We start from the raw sequence: 23,515 nt of genomic DNA, 5'->3' as shown, positions 1-23,515 counted from the left end.
TGATTGGAATAAGCTTCAAAAGGTGTTCCTAAAAGGTCTTAATTTATAACCCAAGTATAAGAAAGCTCTCAGGGAGAACTTGCCCTTTTACAAGAGCAATCTACCAACACATCTTTGACAAACACTACAATGACAAGGTGTACTCACACAAATTTCTACAAGACTTGTTAATCAGAAAGATCTCTGCCACCTAAAGACCAAAAGGCACATACAACCCCCAAGCTGACAGACGCATTTTCACATTTTCATTGCTTGTTGCTTGTTGCTCTGATGTTGTAACAACCCATATGGACTCCAAAAATAAAACAAACTCTCTCTTAACACAAGAAGGAGAAGAGATGAACCCCGAACAATTTTACTTTCTTCTTCCTTTTCACTTCACAGAGGGCATACAGATGGAGACCAGCTACTTTTTGTTTTTTACCTCTTTATTATACAGATATAAGATTAGAAAGACAATACAAGAGGGAGGTAACTCATAAGCTAGGTGTGGCTACCATTAGAAGTGAATAAGCTTGCTTTGTAACCATGCTAGTCGTTTGTAGGGGCAGGCATGATTGCCAAAAATCATGCCCTGCCGCAAGTGCCAAATAATCTTTTAAGAACTGAGATGAGTGGAAACTTATTGACTGTGTCTCTAGATACTCTCGAGGGAGATGTGAAGTTTCAAAGGCAGGAAAAAAATCAAATATTTGGTCTCTGCTGCTCTGTATGGTACATCTAAATATTTAAAGAGAAAGTTTGCCTAATGTCTCCTATTTTTCTAAGCAGAAACTGACGCGAATACAGAAGATACCCCAACAGTTTTAGCTACCCAAAGAATGATGATGAACAACCTGAATGTACTGTAGTATGTTCAACTTCCCAAACGCATCTCGAACCAATTTGATATCTGTGTCACCGTTTCACGAATCTCCGACAAAGCAAAAGCTCGGAAGACCTGCCCAACTGCATCAGCTGGCGTGTAAACCTTACCAGCCTTCCAACTGAGATCCTGCATACAACGCAATCTGTTTGAATATGAACTATACCAATACTTGTAAGGAACCAGTTCACAAGAATCATCAGTTCTCCTCATTCTTGGAAATATCCAAGTGGGACACCACTGACAAGAAAGGATGAACAAAGCATGCAGTATTCAATATGTGGGATATCAGTTGTAGCTAGTAGCCATCCCCAAAGAACAAATATACAGTACATGGCATGCTGAACACATTCGTTAAAGCGTAAGGCTTGCAAACTTACTTGAACACAAGGGGTGATATGATTTCCATTCAGAGTTAACTTTGTAAAACTGCATGATGTTTCCTCAATCCTTGACCTCAAAACCTCCTCCACAATATCCGTTTCATCAATCATATCAGTCTTGTATTTCACCTGATTACAACACAGAATGTTGATCATCTGACTTAGTATTCTCATGTGAATTAACATTACCGTGCCATCAACCTCCAAAGATTTGAGGTGGATGGTAAGATGAGCACCACCTATTTCTGATATATTCTGGAACAGCACAATTCTGCTACAAACATTTGCAGTGCTTTAGTGTTATGTCATGGCTTCAACTCTAAGACAGAGGTGTTTAGTTGCTGGTCGGATCTCCTATGAGTGATATAGCAATTTTAAAATTGATATAAGAGCCCATCATGGACCAAAAGACTGCACAGAATGCTGAGAGACCCAAGGAAAATAACCTTCTAAACCATTTGCCTAAGAGCTTACAGGATTGCCTAATGCTTTTTGACACAGGTATACCAAGGGAAGCTAACTAATGCACATGATCCAAGAGATCATTTTCCTTTGGGCAAAACCAATCAGTATTCCCTTCAGGATGCTCTGCTGTCCACTGTCACAATTCCAGACTCCACAATCAGGCACCAGGTGCATTTAATTGGATGTGAGACTCTTAAACGACGAACATCATCCGTGTACTTAAAACTCTCGAAAATTCTCATCATAAATAGGTTGCCCTTGAAACCGTTATATTTATGGGTTATAACTTTATCTAATATCTTATAAGAAAATTACTGTTCAATCATCCATACTGACAATGCACATTGATCCAAAGCAGCAAATATACTGTCTGCCATAAAACGTGGCAGTTTTTATTGAGAGAGAGAGAGAGAGCTGTCAAACTCATCATTTCTTTGCTTGTCCACACCAAAAATATGTGTCTCATGAATGAGCAGGGTGACACGGTTACAGAGCCTGGATCTATCAGTCAGATGTGCCTGGAGTACTACCAGGGTTGTAGCTGGTCACATCCAATGGCATCTGATTAGTACTGTCCGATACTAGTATGGTACTAATTGGACTAGTAAATCTTGGACCTACGTCCAATTTTTTAAAAATTTTACATATATTTTGAAATCTACATTTTTTAAAATCTTTACTTAATGTTTAGACTTAAAGCAAGACATTGCTCAAAAGTAAGTGTAAAACAGGGTTGAAATGAGAGTGTAGTAAGAAATCAACAACTACATTATGAGCCAAATTGGTGATGTCATACAAAAAAATATACAAAAATGGATAGAGATAAAGGCTCTAAGTACTCATATCACTCTTGGCATCGGAGCTATAAGAGTCCTCCGTGACACTTGAGGAGTCATCACCCTCAACAAAATCTCCCTCACTACGTACATTGCCCTCGCCATCATACCTAGTAAGGATAGATGAAGTTTGAGAGTGTTTGGAAGCTTAATGATTGATTCTTGATGGTTTTGAGCGATTTCAATTAAGCTAAACGCTTTTTGATGTTTTCTGTTGAGCATCTATTCCTGTTCAATTTTGTTCTATATACCTCTATAAATGTGATGATGGATGAATGTGAAGCTTGGGAAAGTTTTCCAATCTTGGGAAGGGATGAATATAAGTTCAAATAAGCTTGAAGAATTTGAAGTAGCTATTAAAGACTTGAAGTAAAGACTGAAGTGAAAGTGACACTAGTGAGCTCTCAAGAGACACTGTAGTGGTCCTGGTGACCTTTCATACTAGACATATCTCTTGGAAGGGGTATCCACGACCTAATAGGGGTTATGAATGATTATTCTTGAGGATCTAATTGTACAATTGAGAGAGAGTATGTATGAGAGAGGGAGTGAGTGAGAGAGAGCCAACTTTATGCCAAACAATGTATCTATGAGTAAGAGATTGTGAGAGAAAGCTATGGAACCTTTGAAGAAGATTATTATGTGGTATCTTTCCATTCAAAGTGGTGTATTATCTTGTGTCCTTGTGGTTTTCTTGAAGAATTCTATGAAGAATATGAAGAGCATGATTGATTTTGTTTAAGTTAAAGCCGTGGAACAATTGTTACTACAAAGTTGTGTGAAGATTTCTTGTTCTTGGTATTCTTTTCTTTGTTGTAAACATATCAAATATGAAAAATATGATTGTTGATGATACAAGATATATTTTCTTGCAGTAGATTTTCTGTTTTCTTGGTGTTCATCTTGGGGTTCCATATTTTTTGTATGTAGCCGAGGAAAACTGCCATCAAAAAGCATCAAAAGAGGCTAACAATGAAAGAAACGACATTGTTAAGAGGAGAAGAATTCAATGGATACTTGTAAATTTCCTTCTACCATTGAAGAATTGGAGATTCTCATTACCAAAGCCACTTTTTACAAGAGGTCCATTCCACAATGGCAGAAAAACATTTTACCATCATGATGCAGGCTCTATGTGGTGGATTATTTCCTCTCCCTATTGAAGCAACAGAGACGTGTATCTTAGTGGCAAGTTATTTGGAAAAAAACTATAGTACAAAAACGGAGAGAATGATCATCCATGGGAGATTTGGCATTCATTAAAAAGTTTTCAAACATTATCAAGTAGAAAATCATGAAGAAGCTTCAAGAGTCGTGGTCAGTGGAAGTTCACGAAAACAAGAAAGAAAAGAATTGGAATTTGTTCGTGGATGCTCAACAGCAGGATACGTGGGACGCATGGTGCACTGACAATCTCTTGTTTGTCCAATTAGCAACCCAATGAAAGCTAGTAGACAAAGAGTTATTCACAATATACACTATTAAAACCATCAAAAGTTGGTATTACTATAATGATTGTACCACAACGATCCTTAGAAGAGTGGGTTTTGATACCTTCAAAACCGAATACCTTCCCCTCTGTAGTGGTCTGAAAGCTGAATTCAGAGACATTGAAAAGCAAGAAGTAGAAAAAATGTTGGCCAGATAATCCTCTAGAGACTGAAGCTCCCTCTGATTCTGTTCTATTTAATACAGACCAACTACGTGAAACTAACTCCCTGAAGAATGACGCAATCAAGAGGCAAGCACTAGAACGAGTCCAAAGCTACGTGAGAAGAGAAAATGCAAAAATCAAAGCCAAGAATGAGCTAGCAACAGAAGCCTCCTTTGATACCCTAGCACTACTCTTTACAGAAGTCCCCTTGGCGACTCAAGGTCCCCTTCCTAGTTAAATCCGCCCTGGAAAGATAGATGACAAGCCACCGAATATAGTCCCATTGCCCATCTTTAAGGGAGAGTATAATGAAAACCATGATCTTCATGTAGCATAGTTTATAGTAGCATGTGTGGCTAACAATGCCAAAACTCCTAAGGATTAGTTGGCGATATTCCCCACCCGCCACTCTCAAAGGCGCGGCGTTTCAATGGTATGAGAGGCAAGCATCATGAACTTTTGGCACATGGGACGACCTAAAGTTGGCATTCCTCATCAAACTCAAGCGTGAAGGTTTTGAAGAGCGAATGCGAGAGGTGTTCATGAACCTAAGTCACTCCTCTGGTGAACGGGTGGAAGCCTATGTCTTACGAATGGAATCCATACTGAAGAGATGAATCAACCATTATTTAGATTAAGGCATCCAAAAGGAAGTTTCCTTAGAGACCTACAACCACAAGTTCGCAAGTTTGTGGAATTGAGAAGACCGGTCAATTTGCAAGCTACAGTGGAAGGTGCAAGACTGTTGATGAAGTTGAAGCAAGGTTGTCAATGACCTCAAGAAGAAAAGGCTTACCTCCTCCTATATTAGGAATGGTATATCCACCAAATGCAATCCCCGAGACAGTTCCTTACCCCTATCCTCAGATGCAAACAGTGCCGCAGTACAATGCACCGAATCCACAATGGCCACAGACAACAGTGCCTCCAATGATGGTTCAACCACAATAGTAGTAACCTCAGACAGTTCTTCCAATGACGACTCAACAACAGTGGAATCCTACCAATTGAAATCAACAACCCCAAGTCTCAACAGAAACTTTGAATCAGAACCAGAACACAGGACCCTCTGGATCAACTCAACCAGTTTATATAGTGATCAAAGAAGCTTCCTAAAACCCTACTGCAAATACTCCAAGAAGTGAAAATCTGGAGGACTTCCTATCCAATTCAGTCGCAAGTATCAAGAAGGAGCTTATGAATATAATTACAAAACAACTACAGACATTGAAGGTAAATACCGCCAATATATCCACTCCTGTAGGAGGTAGGAGAGATGTGATGTGGTCTAATACATAGTGTGGAATGTGCCATTAAGCGAGACATTTAGCCACTGAACGTACCCGAAAAACCAACCATTTCTGGAGCCTTCTGTTTGTACTATTTAAGGAAGAACCATACAGAAGATATCTACTCTCTGAAGGAGATGCACGAACGAAAGAAGAAAGATGAAGAAGCAAGATTTAACTTGCTGGAATTCAAAATGACAACGCAGGACATTGGACCAAAGCCTAGGAAGTTCGGTCCTAATTTCCACCCAAGGAAGTTTTCGTCTCAAAGTTACAGAGAATGACAGTATAGTGATGGTCAGCGATCAAAAGTGGAGTGTTACAGATGCGGAGAAAAGGAACATCTCACCAAACTGTCCAAATCCTAGAAGGTCCATAGATTACAAGCCTTTATGCAGTCAATGCAAAGGAGAAGGCCATACTGCAAAAGATTGTCCAAGTCTAGCTCATGTAAAAGCTACTTCCGAGACTCAACAGAAGACCCAAGAACCTACTTCCAATTTGGTGGAATTGGAAGTTGCCGCAATAATGCATGCTAAGAAAGGAGAACCCACAGTTCTAAAGAAAAACATTCCCTCTTCTAAGACCGTGAAGTTCAATCTTCCCAAAGAGAAACAAAACAGTGCAACACACAACAATGTAGTACAGAGCACTACAAAGCTACAGAAAGCCATAGAGATAGTTGCAAAGACAGGACCAGAGGTTCAAGAGAAGATAAAGGATGCCAAAGTACCTCCTCAAGGAGAAAAAGCATAGATGTTGCCGCTCCTGGATGAGAAAGGAAAGATAAAAGTGGACGTGGCTCCATTCTCTAGCCGATTGGAGAAGCCTGTGGATCCTATCAAAGAATATGACTTGGTCAAAGACCTAGACATCTTTAAATCTAACCTAACATTCTGACAATCGTTGATGCTATCTCCTAGTTGTCGAAATAAATTCAAAAGTATATTGACAAGAATAAGAGATCTAAGGATTGCTCCCTCAATGGCAACCAAGCCTAATAAAGCTCCACAACCTGTAAAAGAAGTGGATGTAGCTAACACCTTCCTGGATCCTGGAACCCCAGAGATTGGCATATGAATTGAAGGATGTTTTATAGCAGACGCATTGGTTAATGGAGACTCATCAGTGAACATAATGACGGATGTGACAATGAAAAATCTAGGCTTGCAAGGTATGCAACCTATGCAGTGCCTTATCCGACTCGCATACCAAAGCAGAATCAAGCCTTTGGGCATTCTCCCGTATGTGAAGACAACCCTCGCAGGAAGAGATTATTGACTGACATATCTGGTGGTCAAACCAAATTTCTACGGGACCTTATACCTTCTACTGTTGGGAAAACCTTGGCTCTTTAAAGCAAAAGTAAGAATGGATTGATTCAAAGAAATCCTAACCCTAAACAAAGGACCCAACAAAGTGGTGTTGAAGTTACATGGATCACAAAAAGGCAATGGATCCACTTCCATCGACGTCGTAACAGACTCTTTCAATGTAAGTAATAGATGGTACATCAGGAGATGAAGAAACTATCAAACAAATCTTTCCCAAGAAAACAGAGGCATAGTCCTTGACACTGGGCACTGTAAGTCAATTGCCGAAAGAATAAAAGTCTTTGTCAATGGGTGAATATCTCCTCCTGATTGACTTCTGAAGTCACCTCTAACAGTGAGATAGAAGCATGGATTTACTATTCTCCCTGTTATATGGCCGTAGTAGAAACAAACTGAGAAGCAAAAACAATGGACATAACTTTACATCCTGCATGCGGAAACGCTCAAGGACTTGATAAATGTACTCCCTCTGTGAGAGATAGAGTAGTCCCTGATGCTTGTTGCGCTTAATGCACATACAAAAAATGTGAGAGGCCTGTCCCAAATCCTTCATCTCAAAACTTCTTCAGCTGAGATTTAAGAGCATCTAGCTCATCATGAGCTTTCGCTGCTATCAGCATATCATCCACATAAAGTACCAAAATAAGCAAGGAACCATCACGGGCTTTCTTTGTGTAAAGACACGGATCCATAGCGCTCCTACTGTAGCCCTGTGACTGCATAAAGGCATCAAACTTATGATACCACTCCCTAGGTGCCTACTTCAAGCCATAAAGACTTTTCTTCAACTTGCACATTAGGTGCTCCCGGCCAGGTTCTGCAAAGCCCTTAGGCTACTCCATGTATATCTCATCATGCAAATCCCCATGTAATAATGCAGTCTTGACTTCCATCTGATACATGTCCAAGTTAAGCTGTGCAACTAAGGCCAAAACCAAGTGTAGGGTGGTCATCTTGACCACAGGAGAAAAAACTTCATCAAAGTTAACTCCATGCTCCTGTTTAAAACCCTTAGCGACAAGTCTTGCCTTATAAGCCAGCTTGGGGTTTCCAGGGGTACTTTTCAGCTTGTACACCCATTTGCATGGCAAAGTCTTCTTGCTCTAAGGCAATGCAACCAAATCTCAAGTCATATTCTTATGCAAGGAGTCTATCTCAAACTGCATAGCCCTCTTCCAAGAGTGACTGTCACCCCTATGCATAGCCTCATCATAGATGAGAGGCTCTCTTACATCTGTAACCAAGACATAATGCATCGAGAGCTCAAATCTATCAGGTGAACGTCTATCTCTAGTAGACCGAGCTCTGCGGCCCGTCCAACATCCTAGCCATGTGTACCAACTACTGCTGCAGGCTGTCCAACTGGCGGTGGAGGAGCACGTGGCTCCTCTTGGAAGATAACCCTACGTATTTCTATCACCCTCTCAAGCTGCCTATGCATCTTGTCTTCATGGAAGACTATATTATAGCTACTGATGACTTTCCACGCTTGCAGATCCCAGAGGCGGTAACCCATCTCGCCTGCATCTCCATAGCCAAGGAAAATGCATTTGATACTCTTAGGATCCAACTTAGTACGCTTGTTTTGGGCACATGGCAGAATGCCTCACATCCAAAGGCACTTAGATGCGCATAAGACGGAGGTTTTCCAATTTATACCTCCTCTGTAACCTAGAAATCCAAACCACTAGAAGGTGATCTATTTATGACATGCACAGCTGTACTGATTGCCTCAGCTCAAAAGCTCTATGGTAAGCCTGCATGGCTAAGCATACTGCATACAAACTCCTGGATGGTTCTATTCATCCGCTCAGCCAAACCATTCTGGGATGGGGTATAGACGGCGGTCAACTGATGTTTAATACCCTTCTCGTCACATAGTTGCTCAAAAGCACGTCATACATATTCTTCCCCATTGTTAGTCACAAGGCATTTTAGCCTATGCCCAATCTGGTTCTCAACCAATGCAAGCCATCTCTGAAACACAGCCAAGACTTCGGACTTAAGGTTAATGGGGTAAGCCCAGACTTTACACAAAAAATCGTCAATGAACGTCACAAAATACTTTGCACCACCCATAGACTGACAAGGCATAGGTCCACAGATATCCGAATGTACTAATGCCAAGGGCTCACTCATGCGTGTCCTACCATACTTCTTATGCGTATTCCCAGTCCGTCTGCCATAAAGACAATGCTCACATAAATCAAAACATGCGTAGTCAAGGGACAGTAAGTACTGCAAACTAAAAAGCATTTTCATTCCCTTCAAGGACATATGGCCCAAACACGTATACCAAAGAGATACATGTGGGATGGAACCCACTGACAAAACATGATCAACAGAGAACCCATCAACTACAAGAGGATAGAGGCTGCCAGCTTTGGCACCTCTAGCAAGCACAAGTGTGCCACGGGTGATCTTCCAGACAGAATCCCCAAATGAAACATGAAACCCAGCATCATCAAGCTGCCCTGCAGACATAAGACTACGTGTAAGCACAAGTATATGATGTACATCCTATAACAAAAAAGTACTGCCAGTAGAGAACTGTAATCGTACATCCCCAATGCCAACAATAGCAAGTGACCTGTCATCACCTAAGCGAACTAAACCAGAGACAGTGTAGTAGGAGTGAAACCACTCACGGCATGGTGTAACATGAAATGAAGCACCAGAATCCAAAAGCTAGCACTGCGCATACATAGAGTGAACATCGGTCAACGATGTAGCATCACAAGAACTAGCTACAAGTATATACTCACCATCGGAGTCATCAGTCTACATAACATTTATCTCCTTGATTTTCACACTGGATTTCACAGGCATGATACTGCGATCAGAGAGCTTGTACTTTGTTTTTTCCCTTCTCTTTGCGCTTCTCATTACGCAACTCATAACATTGTGGGCGTATATGACCCTTCTTGCCGCAATGATGATATGTCACATTAGCATTTCTCCCACGAGACTTGTTGCACGACTTACCACACGACTTAGACCTAAACTTCTGCGAGTCTCTACCACGGCCATTCCCACCATCATTCTTGTCATTACCATCTTTGTCTCTAATAGTCAAAGCATGCGACACACGAGAGGCATCCAAGTTCTTATGGTTAAACTCTTCCTGCAGAAGAGAACTCTACATCAGGCAAGTTCAAAATAGCAGTAGGAGCACATAAGGCAGTGCGGAATACATCCCATGACTCACTTTGACTCCCAAGCAAAAACAATGGAGTAACCTCATCATTAAAGGTAATACACTGCGAAGTCAAGTTCTTGAGAATAGCATGGAACTGGCTCAAATGAGCAGACATTGTCATATTCTCCTTCATGCGCAGGTCCATAAGCTGCTTCAGCCAATACATCTGACTTGCTGGACTTTTCTTGTCATTGAGGTTTTTAATTTTATCCCAAAGTTGCCAAGCACTCTGTGCTTCCTCAACCACATTGTAATGCACCTGTTCAGTGAGAGACAAGATGAGGGTGGACTTGCATAACTCATCAAGGTCATCCCATTAGTGATCAGTCATAGTTTCAGGCTGCTCGCCATGCATCCTTAGTGGCTTTGTCTGTGATTTCTGCACCAATACCTACCAAACTTGGCTCTTCCAATAGGCATAATTCGTACCATCAAGCTTAGTGATGTTGAAGATAGCACTGTCAATGGAAGAAGAACCCATAATGCAGTCCAAAACAATGCAGACAGTTCAAAACTGCTTGCTGTTTTCTACTGTAAACAGCCAAAATACTACCAAAACCAAGGCAAAATAACCACGAACTGATAGCTAATGATGCTACCCACCAAGTACTATCAAAAGTACATAAAATCAGGATGATTGAGCATGAAAATTCCATATCAGTCCATACATAATTGCTTGCTGTAATAAATTACATATCAGTCCCTATATAACTGCTTGCTGTAGTAAATTACATATCAGTCCATACATAAAATCAGGATGATTCAGCATGAAAATTCCATATCAGTCCCTACATAACTGCTTGCTGTAATAAATTACAGCTAGGTACAATGAGAGCAAACTGTAGGCAAAATCAATGCACCAAGTCAACCACGGACTGTCAAAGCATAACCAGCATCAAGCGGGCATAAATCAGCATATGACAGTCATACAGACATTGAGCAAACACCCAAGCATGTCAAATGAATCCGTCAGTAAGCCGGCACACCCCCTGTGTAATAGGGTAAAGTGTACACAACACTGGCAAGACCTGACACAAAGAGGTGTATGCTCAGGGAGTGCAAAGCCCAAATAAGCCCAAGTACATATATACGGACCACAGCATATCAACCATGCAACATCCAAGTGAAAAAGATCCCAGTCTCAGAAGACGCAAAGCTCAATAGCATAAACCACCTGCTCAATGTCTGTCAAACATCCAACGATGCTCCCATTGGCACAAAAGCCGTATGGATCAAGCCAAGAAGCTCAAGAAAGGCATATGAGAGCACCAGTGATGATGAAAGATCCAAGACCAGACATCAATAAGACATCATGAGCATATAGGCTTTGAGCCTCCAAATAGAGCATCCATAGATATCAACTGTATCCCAAATACAACTCTGGCAAGCTAAGAAATATCCCAAGTAATTTTCGAAAAGCTAGATGCGAGCCAAGACAAGGCACTAGTAGCAATCAGCTCCAAACAATGTAACTAGCATGTAGTAGTGACATAGGCCAAGCATGTCAAGATCGGTCAGACATAGGTAACATACATGCCATATGTACATCCAAGACGGAGCATCAAATGCATTCCAAAGCAGAGCTCAAGTGCAAATAAAGATCCGAAACCAAAGACAAGCTCGATGTCGTACCCCGAAGGTCAATACTTCATTGCATATCCCAAAGACATAGCCCAAACCAATAGGCATAACCAAACATGAGATAATAGGCTTCAGCCCACTGTGGTACAACACTGATTTACTGTTCAAAACTGAGTACTTTCAGCAAGAAAATCAGTCCAAAATGATGGCATAACATGTGCCTTGCATCCCCCAAACAATTGGGCATCAATAGATACCAAACCGGTTAAGTAGAAGTGTCCAAACAAGCATAGCATTAGATGCCAATGTTACTTCTGCATAACTTTTTTTTTTTTTGCAAGTAAAATGTGGCTAATTATATTACTCAAAAAAACTGATTACAACGGCGTGCTCATGCTTAACAGACTAGCTAGAGCTTATGCAAAGTCACAAATACATCATGTATACAAGCCTCTCAAGGCGGTCTGGGGGGCATGGGGGCAAGAAGCCATTGGGGGGGGCGGGGGGGGGGGGGGGGGTGTATCGCCAACTAGGGCAGCCTGCTTGCATCACAAAAAACAGGTCCTAGCCGCCCCAAGTGCACATGAAATGACAACAGAGCTCCTGACGAGTCCTCGACTCGCCCTGCACCTGATCCCAACGGCCGCGGAGGGAGTGGATGATGGAGATCTAGAGCTTTGCTAAGGTCACCTACACTGAAAGTCTCTCTCCGCCGAAAGCCTCCTGACACCGCGCCTTCCAGATATGCCATCCAGTAAGACTCCCTATGATCTCCCATATCTCCGAACGGTCTGCTGTGGGCTCCAGTACCTGGCGGATGGGTAGAACCTCCAAACCGACCACTACGAATGACCCTACCTCAATAATGAATATCCTGTCTTGCATCCCAACCTCATACAAAAGGTGACGGCCCTGGCTGACTGCCTGCCAACAAAAGCCCCCCATGAGATACATCCCAAGCTCCGTGCTATACAGCGAAGGATGCAACATGCTCCTCTCCACACAAGCTGCGCCTCCTCACATGACCAAAGGCAATGCTTTGGGGTTTCCAAAGACTGCTGTGTGCAATGCTTACAACCTCCCTCCTTCTGCATCTAGGCAAGCCAGCTTCCCACCGCTAAGTCTCCATGTGCTACCAGCCATAAGAAATATGGCACCCTCCTCGGCCTCTAGCTATCCCATAGGCGGCGCCACAAGGTTCGTCGGAAAGGCTCCGTGATGTTGTGCTCTACCCAATGCCTGCTACGTGACGGCGCCCACTCCATATCCTTCTCCATCAATATGTGTCTACCAATTCTGGCAGCGTACTCTAGGAACCTGGGTGGCTTCTTGGCAACTACAGTTGCCGGCCATAGCCACTCTCCTCGATCCCACTCCAACTCATCAAGTGGTCTGCCCTCCCAGATCCAAAGGCGCCACTCCCTGACCTCTTTCCAAAAAACATAGAAGTCCAGTCACCAGGTCTTCCCCTAAAGGCCCACCACCCGAATCCTCCTCCACGAGAGGGCGGCTATCCCCTCATATTGTTGCCCTCTGTCAAGGGCCAGACGCCCCTTGCCTAAACGGCGCAAAAAGTCCCCTGCGGGGTGCCGCCCACTTGCCACCTCGCCCACTTGCCACCTGTAGGGGGAAGCCTGCTGGTGAAAACCTAGCTGCCCATACCTCCCTGGGCTCTGTCAGCTCTCGTATCGGGGGAGCAAGCCACTCCAGAGGTATTGCTGCGTCTATCTCCCTTCTCCTCAACTCCACTCCTCTTTGGCGACCTGGTACTCGCTACAGCACCACCTCGTCCACCATCCTATATACCTCTCGCCATGTCCTGATGGTATGAGCCGGGCCGGCCTCCCAACCAGCCCACTGGATGTGGGGGCGCTCGTCGATCTATGCCCCTTCCCGATCTTTGACCTGGGGTTCCAGATCGGTCTATCTCCTCCTAGCAGCCTAGCGGGCTCTGGATTAGGGCCTTACGGAGACCCTGCTACATACAGAGTAAGTCACATAGGAAAGGTGATCCGGGGGGGGGTCTGGGCTGACGTGAAGATCCATCTCAAGGACAGCCTCCACTCACTGCCAAGCCTCGGTCTACAGTCCTGAAGGCTCTCCTGCAATAAGACCTTCCAAGTCTACCCACCTGGTGTGAGGCCGCGGATAACTAGCTTGCCTAAGAGGGCCATACTCTGATACTCTGGGTCTATGATCCCAAGCCCTCCCTCTAACCGATGCCATATGATGGTCGCCCACGCCACCTTGGCCCTAGAATCCCTAGAACCATCTGACCCGACCAAAGGAAATTCCGCACTAGGCGGCGAAGCTGCACTACACATGATGAGGAGAAGCACCAACACGAGGTGATGTACCACGTTGTCGCCAGAAGGACCTGGTAAACCACCAGGGCTCGGCCGGCTAGTGAGAGACGAGCCGTGCTCCAGTAGTCAGCTTCCTTCGAATAGAATCGAGGATTGAAAGAAACTACTGGGCAGGAGTGATGTCAAGTCCCACCTAAAACCCTAGGTAACGGACGGTCTACCCTCTGCTCACCCATCTAAATCCCAGGTGGACGCCCCACTCCGTGCTAGAGTCTGGGTCTGTGAGGAAACCAACCGACTTTCACCAATTGATTTTCGCTTCCGCTACAGAACAGAACACCTCAAGAGCCAACCTTACTCTCTCCAGCATCAACTCATCGTCCTCTATGTAGAGTGCTGTATCATTTGCATACTCCGAGTCTAACAACTCAGTCTCCTCTCTCACGAGAAGTCGGAGGCCACGTAATCCACTCACGCGTGACCTAAGAACATGAGACATCGCCTCTACAAAGAGTAGGAACAGGTATGGGGCCAGGGGGCAGCCCTGCCAGACCGATCTCTCTAGTCAAAACTCCATCCCTCGCCTTCCACCTATGAGAACCCTACTGGTGGCCGATCTGTAAAGTGCGGAGACCCTACGAATCCAAGCCTGGGAGAAACCCAACCTCACCATGGTGCCCTCCAAGAAATCCCAATCCACCCTGTCATAGGCTTTCTCGAAATCCAAGAGTAGTGTTGTCAGTCTCTGCCCACTGTGTTGCGCCCACTCTGTCGCCTCAAAGAAGGTGAATACATTGTCCAAGATGCTCCTATCCTGGACAAAGCCTGTCTGTGTATCATGGATGATATCTAGAAGCACGGGGCATAATCGCCTACCAATCATCTTTGCTAGTGCCTTATAGGCCATTGACAATAAGGTGATTGGTCTCCACTGGGAGAGCTCCAACCGGTCTCCCCCTTTGGGGAGAAGACTGATAAGGCCCGTCGACAGACTCCCTGGCATCTATCCTGAAGTGAAAATCTCCTGGAAGGCCATCAATAGGGGGTCCTTCACCACCTCCCAATAGGCTTCTCGTGAAGAAGCTGCAAACCGAATGTGAGGGATGATAGACCACTGAACTGCCAATGCAATCAACGGCAAAGCCTGTGCATCCCATCTATCCCATGCCTTTTGAGCTGCTGATCTTTGGGGGAGTGGCTGAAGTGGAGCAAGCTGAACAGGCTTAGGTGCCCGTTGTCCACGTCCTCCTAGAGGAGTAGCACGAGCCACAACTCCAGGCCTAACTTCTTCTCCACTTATATAGTCCCAAAGATTCTTCGCAATCAGCACATTCTTCATCATGAAGGACCAAAGGGAATAGTTGTTACCATCCAATCTATCCTCTTTGGATACATAGATAAATACATCACCTCCCTGATTTTCCATGATAATCAATGCCAAAAACAAAAGCAAGAAAGGAGCAATGTCCAAGCTAGACCAACCTGGAAATCTCAAAATTTCCAGACATTTCAGCAAATAGGTTGCTACAATTCGCAAACTAAAGTTCACTCTGTCAAAATTGTATGTAATGGATGCAATCCAAGGTGCATTTAATGCTCAGCAACTCTGTAGAAGCAAAAGCCCCAAAATTTCTTGCCCCAAAATGGTCAAAAACAGTCTATTTCAGACTGAGACTGCAGTACATTTGCCAATCTCTAAATTGACAACAAAGGCCCCAAATTTTCACAAAATCTCTATGTGAAATGTGTCCCAGACACTTGCAAATACAGAGATATGTTGCCCAGGCACAATCCTTTTCCTGTGAGCAAGATTTGAAGTAAAATTTTGATTTAAAAATGTCCTTTTACCCTGAATTTGACTGTCATACTAGCTCGTGCTGGAGGTGCACTGGACCAAGTGCAGCTGAGGCGTGACAGACCAGAGGTGCTGGCGAGGCTGCAGTCGTATGTAGTGGTACTGGCGGCACTGCCAAGAAGAGCGCCACAGGGCGGCGCACTGCAAGGCAGGGGGCATCTTAGTCTAGGCATCAGGTGTCATGTTCCAGGCGCAGGAGATGGTAGGATCCAGGCGGCGGCAGGACGGGAGGCATCAGGCAGCAAGGTCCAAACGAGAGGCGGGCAGGAGTTCAGGCGAGCGCAGGAGGGGCTGAAGGCAGCGCAGTAGGCAGCGCTGCGGGTGCTGGGAGGCAGGCACCAGGAGGAGCACCACAGGGCCGTACTTTGCAGATGCTCGGGGCGGAGCAGGCAGGTGCAAGACAGGGGCTGACTGCAGGAAGCACCTATTCCGGGCGGGAGCTGACAGCACGTGAGCTAGAGGTGGGCAATAGTTGTAGCCCAAGCAAGAGCTCCTGGAGGAGAGCTGAACTCAGCTCTGATGCCAAATGTAAGAGGTTTAGAGGATCAAAGCTCAGCTGAGAGTGTAGTAGACAGTGTGGAGAGTGAAGCACGACACCCAATGCAATAGACCGAAAAAGTGTGTAATGAAAGTACAAAGTACAACCCTTAAACCTTAGGGTTGTAAGGGGTGTTCACACCCAAAAGTGTGTGCAACATGATAAGTGCCCGTAAATGTGTAACATAGGCACATACAACAAAATCTCGTACGGAGAGTAAAAAGTGCCCCAATGTCCTACTGATCACCAACACTCCTCTGTGAGCATAGGCATGAGTGAAACCCAACAATATGACAGCTTTGAGACAAGCTCTTTTGCAAGCTTTGTGTGTGCAAAGTCACCTTAGAGTGATATTGCAAAACCTTTTATTGAGGAAAATAGTATCTCCTATGGTTGTATTGTTATCAAGGCTTCTTCATGGCATGTTCTAAATTCGATGTAGCCTCTTAAAATATCACAATTCTTTCTCCTTGCTCATTTGATTGGCTCCTAGTAGGAGATTCTTCCCTTTAAATTTTAACGTGTGATCTCCAAAAGGAGGTTAATTCATTACAAGTGGAAGTGATGGCCGCTTTTATGCTGCTAGATTCACCTAATAAAGACTTGCAATGAGATAAATTTACTTTGACAGCTTAATTGGAATTGTAGATTGTATGGTGATGTTGTCATTCTTGCTCAAGCCCGTCTTTATTCTTTCTATCGCATTCCCCAATACTTCCAAATGCGTAGAGGGTACAACTAGAATTGGTAGACCTTGCAGGAGTAGCTTCAATGGCATACTCCATTGCATGATTTTCAGTGTTCTTCCCTTTGGTAGGATTGGGTATTTGTGAAACCGAATGATTTTCTAAAAAGGTCGGCTAAATAGATTTGCCATAAGATGGTTGAGGATAAGAGATGGGTCATTGGGAAACCCAACAAAATTTGGCATGTCCAAGATACTTGAGGAAAGTGGCGTGGGAGATTTCTTCAAACTTGGAAATCCAAGATTTCTTATCAGGGATTTCATATGGAAGCTACTTATTGGGGATCTTCCCACTTGGGATGTACTACATGCTCGCAAGATCTCCTATGGCCAGTGTATCTTCTGCACTACATGTGATGAGACCCCAATTAATCTTTTTTATCTTCCACAGTGTTGCAAACCTCATTTGGAGATTTATTTCCCATGTGGGGACCTCGGTGACACAGCAGTGAATGGCTATCCATTCTTGGGTCATGGGCAAGATGGCTTCTTTGACCACTTTGTAGTCAAATCATCCTTGCCTTTTCCATTTTCTAAGATGGACTGCTCTCTAGCACATTTGGCGCACCCGTCATGCCTTGATTTTTTATTTGGCCTCGCATATCCATGTTCGAGGATTATTGTTATGGCAGATTTCTTCCATGGTTCTGGCTGACTACCTACTTGCTAGAGTGGCTGCTTCATGGCTGCATAGTGTTCACTCCACTTGTGTTGTGCCCCCACATGATATCAGTGTGTGGCGTTTTGGTAGCCTTTTGGCTTCACTTGTGTTTGTTGGCTGGCCACAGGCCTGATATACATATTCTCATTTAATTTAAGCTTCTTCACACTCACACACATAGAGCTGTTTCTTGTGGCCTTTTGGCTTCATGTGTTTTGTTGTACCTGTCTTTGAGTGTTCTTGGTTAGCCATAAGGCCCTTTGTGAATTGAAATAATTCACTAATTCAAACTACTACACAAAAAAATAGACTCAAAGAATTAAATGTCCTAATTAAACTTTAGTATCACACTTGATTTCTTCTTGTGAGACATGTTGTATTTTACTTGCCATGGAATCCGTTGGAGGTCTAGACAAAACGCTATTTCTTTTTGAGCTGAAGTGTTGGTTGTATCTAGATTGCTGCATTGGCCAAGTCCCGAAGGAATTGAAAAGAATGGAAAATTTACATCTAAAAACAGTGGGAGGTTCTACCATTCCTTGTTAGTCCTTTCACAGTGATTCTGTATACCCACAAACAATAAGCTAGTAAGATTTACAATGGTGGAGGAAATTGAGATATACCACTTCCTAAGTTTGAAGACTTTGTGCATTGGCAAGACTGAAGTTTCAGCAATCCTAATGAATTTTTTACAGCTCTCAGCACATGTGATGTATCATAGGATTTAGGAGTACCAAATGTGATGGCCTAGTGGTTAAAACTTAGGCTCATAAAGATGAGGTTATGGATTCAGGACTTGCTAGGTGCATCACATGGTCGGACACCTATGCTCGCAGAAGTCCAGGATATTACCCACTAGAACACTCCGTTGATCCTCCTCCATGGTGTGATCACTGACGAGGAGTGTCCCAATGTGATCAAGCTTGTTGTTCATTCAGCTTGCAAGCCATATTCTATCTAAACATAGAAGCAATGCCAGTGTGGCTCTTGCCTACTCTCTCCGCTAGTATTTGAGGGGGAGCTGCCTAAATCAGAGATGTTTGAACATTCTTATTACAGGAAAAATATATTACCACATTTGAGGACAAAACATGGGTTACAGAAAAGGCTAAAAAGGGGTAGTGTAGGAATGGTCGTACAAAATGGGGAGCTAGATTCTCACAATTATGCAAGTCCAAGATCTCATGTTAGGCTAAGATATTTCTCTGGGGAGTCCATATTGAAGAGGCCTCCCTACTAATGACATGGTGCGGTACTGCAAGTCTCATGTAACATACATCTGAAGCTTGCATCTCATCCTTTTGTTTCCTGCCTGGTTGCTCAAATTTCATTTCTAGGATATAGTCTTCAGCACATTGCCAAGGACTATTAATCAAGCATGGCCCTTGGCAAGATTGCCTTAAATTGATACATTGGAGCTGCATCATTCTCATTTGTTTCATTCCTTGCATTGGTCTGGGCTTTGGCACAAAAATCCTTTTGAATTCATGGTCATATTGGTCACATTAAAGGCATACTAGTGGCTTCAGTGGGCATTGTTATCCATGATGTGGATACTCCATAGTTGGAGGTTATTTTGTACTGACTTTAGCCACTTTTTGTCCCATCTATCCAGGGATATATTCATCATGTGTAGATACATGGTATATCTTGCAAGGGTAAACAAATAACATAAACAAAAATGCATTTTCATCTACACGTAGAAGTCTCAAGGCTCTAACCTCTCTCAGTATCATAGAAGATCCAGCATAACACATCTTTGACAATATCAAGTCAGATGAATCCCCTCAGTCCAATTGGGATCCTCTAGGTGGCACCATGGGATGTGTTTACCTGGATCCACATAATTTTGTAGCTCTGCTGATGGTCATTCCAGGTGGATCTCTGCTAGGTGGAAGCGAGGAAAAGAATAGGTTACATTGACATCTAAAGACACCTCAAAAGCATACGGGACAAAAGCACAATATATCATCAGAATTCCAATCCACTTTTAGTGTGCCTACAACTAGCACTAGCCACAATAGAAAAGAAAGAAATATCCCTGATTATTAATGACTGTTACATATCACATGCTGCAGCTAGTAAAATCATTGAGATGCACATGACTTTAAGAGCACCTTAATGACTGTTCTTCCTTCCTAAACAAGCAATGCCCATGCTGCCCCGCCTCTTCCGCATTGCTTTTTTAAGCTTTAAGAGACATGAAAAAATCATCTGCCAGCCCTGTCTCACAAGGTTTATTAACAAGCCAAAGCAATGCCTGATGATCAATGAAGAAGGTGAATGGTGTGGCAAGACTGACCAATTTTTTGTTTGTTTTGTTTTGTGAGTCGGGTGTGCACCTTCATGTCATATTCACTAAGTGAGTATGGTATGTTGGTACACGCGCTATCACAGGGCCAAACCCTTTCGCCTCCGGCTTCGGCGGACGCATCCGCTTTCCTCCGCTCCCTTCGGTTGATAGCTCCGGGGAGACCAGCCGCTTGGCTAGTGAGGATAGGCACCAAGACCCCCATATGGGGGCCCAGGTAGTCCGGGACTTGAGAAAGGGTTGCCCTAACTCTCACCCGGTAAAACGCCCCATCCCGACGGGTTCCCGCAGAGGGAGTGCCATGCCCAGCTTGGACGTCGGCTCGTAGGAGGTGTCCGTTCCCGCAGATTACCTTTAGACCCCATTGGTAACCAGTTTTGGTGAAACCAACCATTTGGTGATATCGCAAGAACACAGCTCAGTGACACATGTATTTGATGTCTTCGGGGTATCCTCGTCATTTCCCAAGGGATCGGAAGTTATGAGCTATGTAGTTCTCGTAGGTATCGCGGTATAGCTTCACCAAGGAATGTAACGACTGAAACATGTCCAGCTACCACATCCCTCGAGTGCGGTTTCGGGGCCACCCAATTGGGTAACCTCTTCCCACAAGCCTCCCCTCCAAGGAGGATCACGACAGCTTCCTCATCGGTGCCATCGAGGCCTAGAATCTCTGGACTGTCTCGAATGAGGTTGCCAAGAGTACGGTCCCGAAGGTCCGTAAATGCGTCACATTGGAGCATTATGTGACAAAGTGAAGACCCAGCCTCTGTCTTATTACAACAGGGGCATTGTTGTGGTCTTCTTGGGTGAATTTTGTCCCGAAGGACCAATCCTCCAACGTGTGCCAAGAGTAGATAGCGTTCTGCTCCATGTTTCACCCCTCTCCTGAGATTACTTCGGAACAAGTACCCTGTGGTGTCTACGAACTTGTTTTGTAGATACAACTTGAGGGACATGCAGTCAGGTTGTTTATCCCACTTGGCCCACACATGCAAGCGCACCGCGTTCAGCGGGGCGTCAGGCACGTATCGGTGCCTTCCTTCCCGACCCCAACCTCTCTTTAGTGATCTTTCCAATGGAGAGATGTTCATCCAAAGTCACGCCGAGATATTTGTACTCAGTGCAATGCTCGATACTCTCTCCGCCAATATGGAATTGCGTCGCCTTGAAGGCTGTCCTCTCCGCATCGCTACCAAAGAACATGGTAACTTTGCACTTGCTGATTCCGAATTTCATCTCCCACTTCTTCGCCCATTCGACAATCCTATCAAGGCTCTTCTGTAAGTCTTCTGGGTTGTTTGCTAGGAGAATCACGTCATCTGCAAATAACAGAGCTTGTAATTTCTCCTTCAACCCAGGGATACTACATCCTAGGTTTTCACCCTCCCGTATAATGTCGTTTATGAAGATGTTGAATAGGGTGGGTGACATGGGGCAACCTTGTCTCACGCCCCTTTCTAAGGGGATGCGGTCGGATAGTGAGTCTCCCACCTTGACCAGAACTGTAGGCCGGTGGTATAGTGCTTTGATAAATCTCAAAGTTTTGCCCTCTACACCTGCCGCTTGCAGTTTCATGAAGAGTGCTTCATGAGGTACTGTGTCGTATGCTTTCTGAAAATCAATGTACGCCGCGTAGGTTGGCTTACCCACATTATGACGGCGTCGGATCCCTTCATCCAGTGTCACGACTTGGGCGATGCATTCCTCCATTGGCCTAAATCCTGCTTGTCCTCGAAGGAAGAACTTCCTCTTCTCGAGATTGTCTGACAAGCGCTACGCCACAATGGAGGAGAGGACCTTGAGTACCACTGCGATGAGGGAGATGCCCCGGTAGTTGTCCATTGACGTCGGGTCACCCTTTTTGGGTATGGGGACAACCGCTGAGGTATCAATGTGTTCAGGAATCTCTGTCGATTCAAAGATAGCCTTCAGCAAGTGGAGAGTTGCTTCCCCCATCTTAGTGCGTTGTATCCCAGGATTATCTTTCCGTCCCTTGTCTCTCGCCAATAACTTGAAGACTTTGGGAGGAATCCCGTCAATTCCGGGGGCCTTGTGTCGCTTGAGTTTTCGACAGACGAAGAGGACTTCCGGCCATTCGATGGGACTTTCCACCTCATGGATTCGAGGCCATAGTCTTAGGTCATCACCCCAATCTTTCCAGAAGTCTGCATCCTTATTGTGCCCTTCTCCTGCCTCAAAAATCTTCTGGTAATGCCTAAACCAGAGATTCCTTAGAACCTCCGGGTCAGTTTGCAAGTTCCTAGAAGGATCCTGGATGGGTTGCGACTCAATGCCGCTACTCCTACACTCACCCGTCAACTTCTTATGGTGAGTCCAGAACTTCTTGAGGTTTCTTTCACGCAAAAGCTCCGCACCCTTCTCTATAAATTTGTCAAATGAGTCTTTGGAGCTTTTCCGACATTCTCTGATGGCTATCATCTTTAGGTTCCGATACCGGGACCAAGCCTTCCGTCCTTCCTACGAGTTGGGTGCCAACTTTCTGGCTATCCGCCAAGCCTTCCGGCGTTGGTTGATCGCCCTCCTTGCCTTCAGGGAAAGGCAGACGCCGCACCTCGGTCGAGGTGGGGGCTTAACCGTCATCACGCCGGATTCTTGGGCGATCGACTTCACTGTGCGTTCATACTCCTCGCACAGAACACGCACGTTGTCACATCCCTCCCCTGGGAGGTCTCTCAAGACACTCCACCTATTGTTTGATAGGAATGAGTGAGCCGCCAACTCCACTCTAGAAGCGTCAATGTGGGGAGGTTGTGGGCGTTCCTCTCGCACACTCGTATCTACCATGGCTCTAACTGAGCATGAGATAGGCCAGTGGTCTGACATATCCACATTGCGTTCAACCTTCGCATGTGCTAGCAAGGATGCCGCTTGTTGATTGACTATAAAGTAGTCGATGTCCGATTTCCCTTTTCCTCTTGGGGAGTGGTATGTTAGCGCCGAGCCCCGTATCGTGAGGATTGAGAACTCGGGACACTCCTTCCGTAACCACCTCATGCAGGCTTTCCGCTTGCAGTTCCAATCACCTCCAACGATGATCGGGAAGCCCTTGCGCATGAGCATGTTGAGGGCCACTGCCAGCTTATTGAGTGCCCTTTTCCTCGCCTCCTTGAGTTGCTTCTGTGGGATGTATACGTTCCCGTGGATCCATGGCTCCTTCCCTGCGGGTAGGATTTGTATGAATAACATGTTGGGGGAGGTTCGGCCAAGTTCGAAAGCCCGATTTTTCATTGCTGAAAGTGTAACCAGGCCTCTCTCTCCGGGTTCCGAAGAGCCCAAGGCCTAGAAAGTGGTGTAGCCTGGGAGCCGCATAGGCCAACTACCTTGGAAGATTCGGGTCTCCTGCAGGCCAATTACTCCCCATGCCAGTCTATGAGCGAGGTAGTCGACCTCGCCCTGCTTGCTACGCAAGCCATTCATGTTGAGAGATACAATCTTGGGTCTCACATTACGCTTTCGCTCACGAGTATCG

The 23,515-nt window shown here is 44.8% G+C and overlaps 1 protein-coding gene across 1 annotated transcript in view; it reads right to left on the bottom strand.

The window, feature by feature from the left end:
* Window positions 1-347: 347 nt before the first annotated feature.
* The window catches only part of LOC148009904 (initiation factor 4F subunit (DUF1350)), a 140,852-nt gene continuing 117,684 nt past the window's right edge, over window positions 348-23,515 (bottom strand). Inside the window, exons 8-9 of the mRNA XM_087672499.1 lie at window positions 1,246-1,377; window positions 348-994 (exon numbers count right to left, since the gene is read on the bottom strand). Coding sequence (XP_087528625.1) covers window positions 857-994; window positions 1,246-1,377 — 270 coding nt within the window. The 3' untranslated portion in view covers window positions 348-856. The remainder of the gene's footprint in view (window positions 995-1,245; window positions 1,378-23,515) is intronic.

This window comes from Lygodium microphyllum, chromosome 30, assembly GCF_053477565.2.
Source record: "Lygodium microphyllum isolate KBCC chromosome 30, Lygodium_microphyllum_v1.1.10, whole genome shotgun sequence".
Taxonomy (NCBI): domain Eukaryota; kingdom Viridiplantae; phylum Streptophyta; class Polypodiopsida; order Schizaeales; family Lygodiaceae; genus Lygodium; species Lygodium microphyllum.
This window is presented reverse-complemented; position numbering and strand designations above follow the sequence as displayed.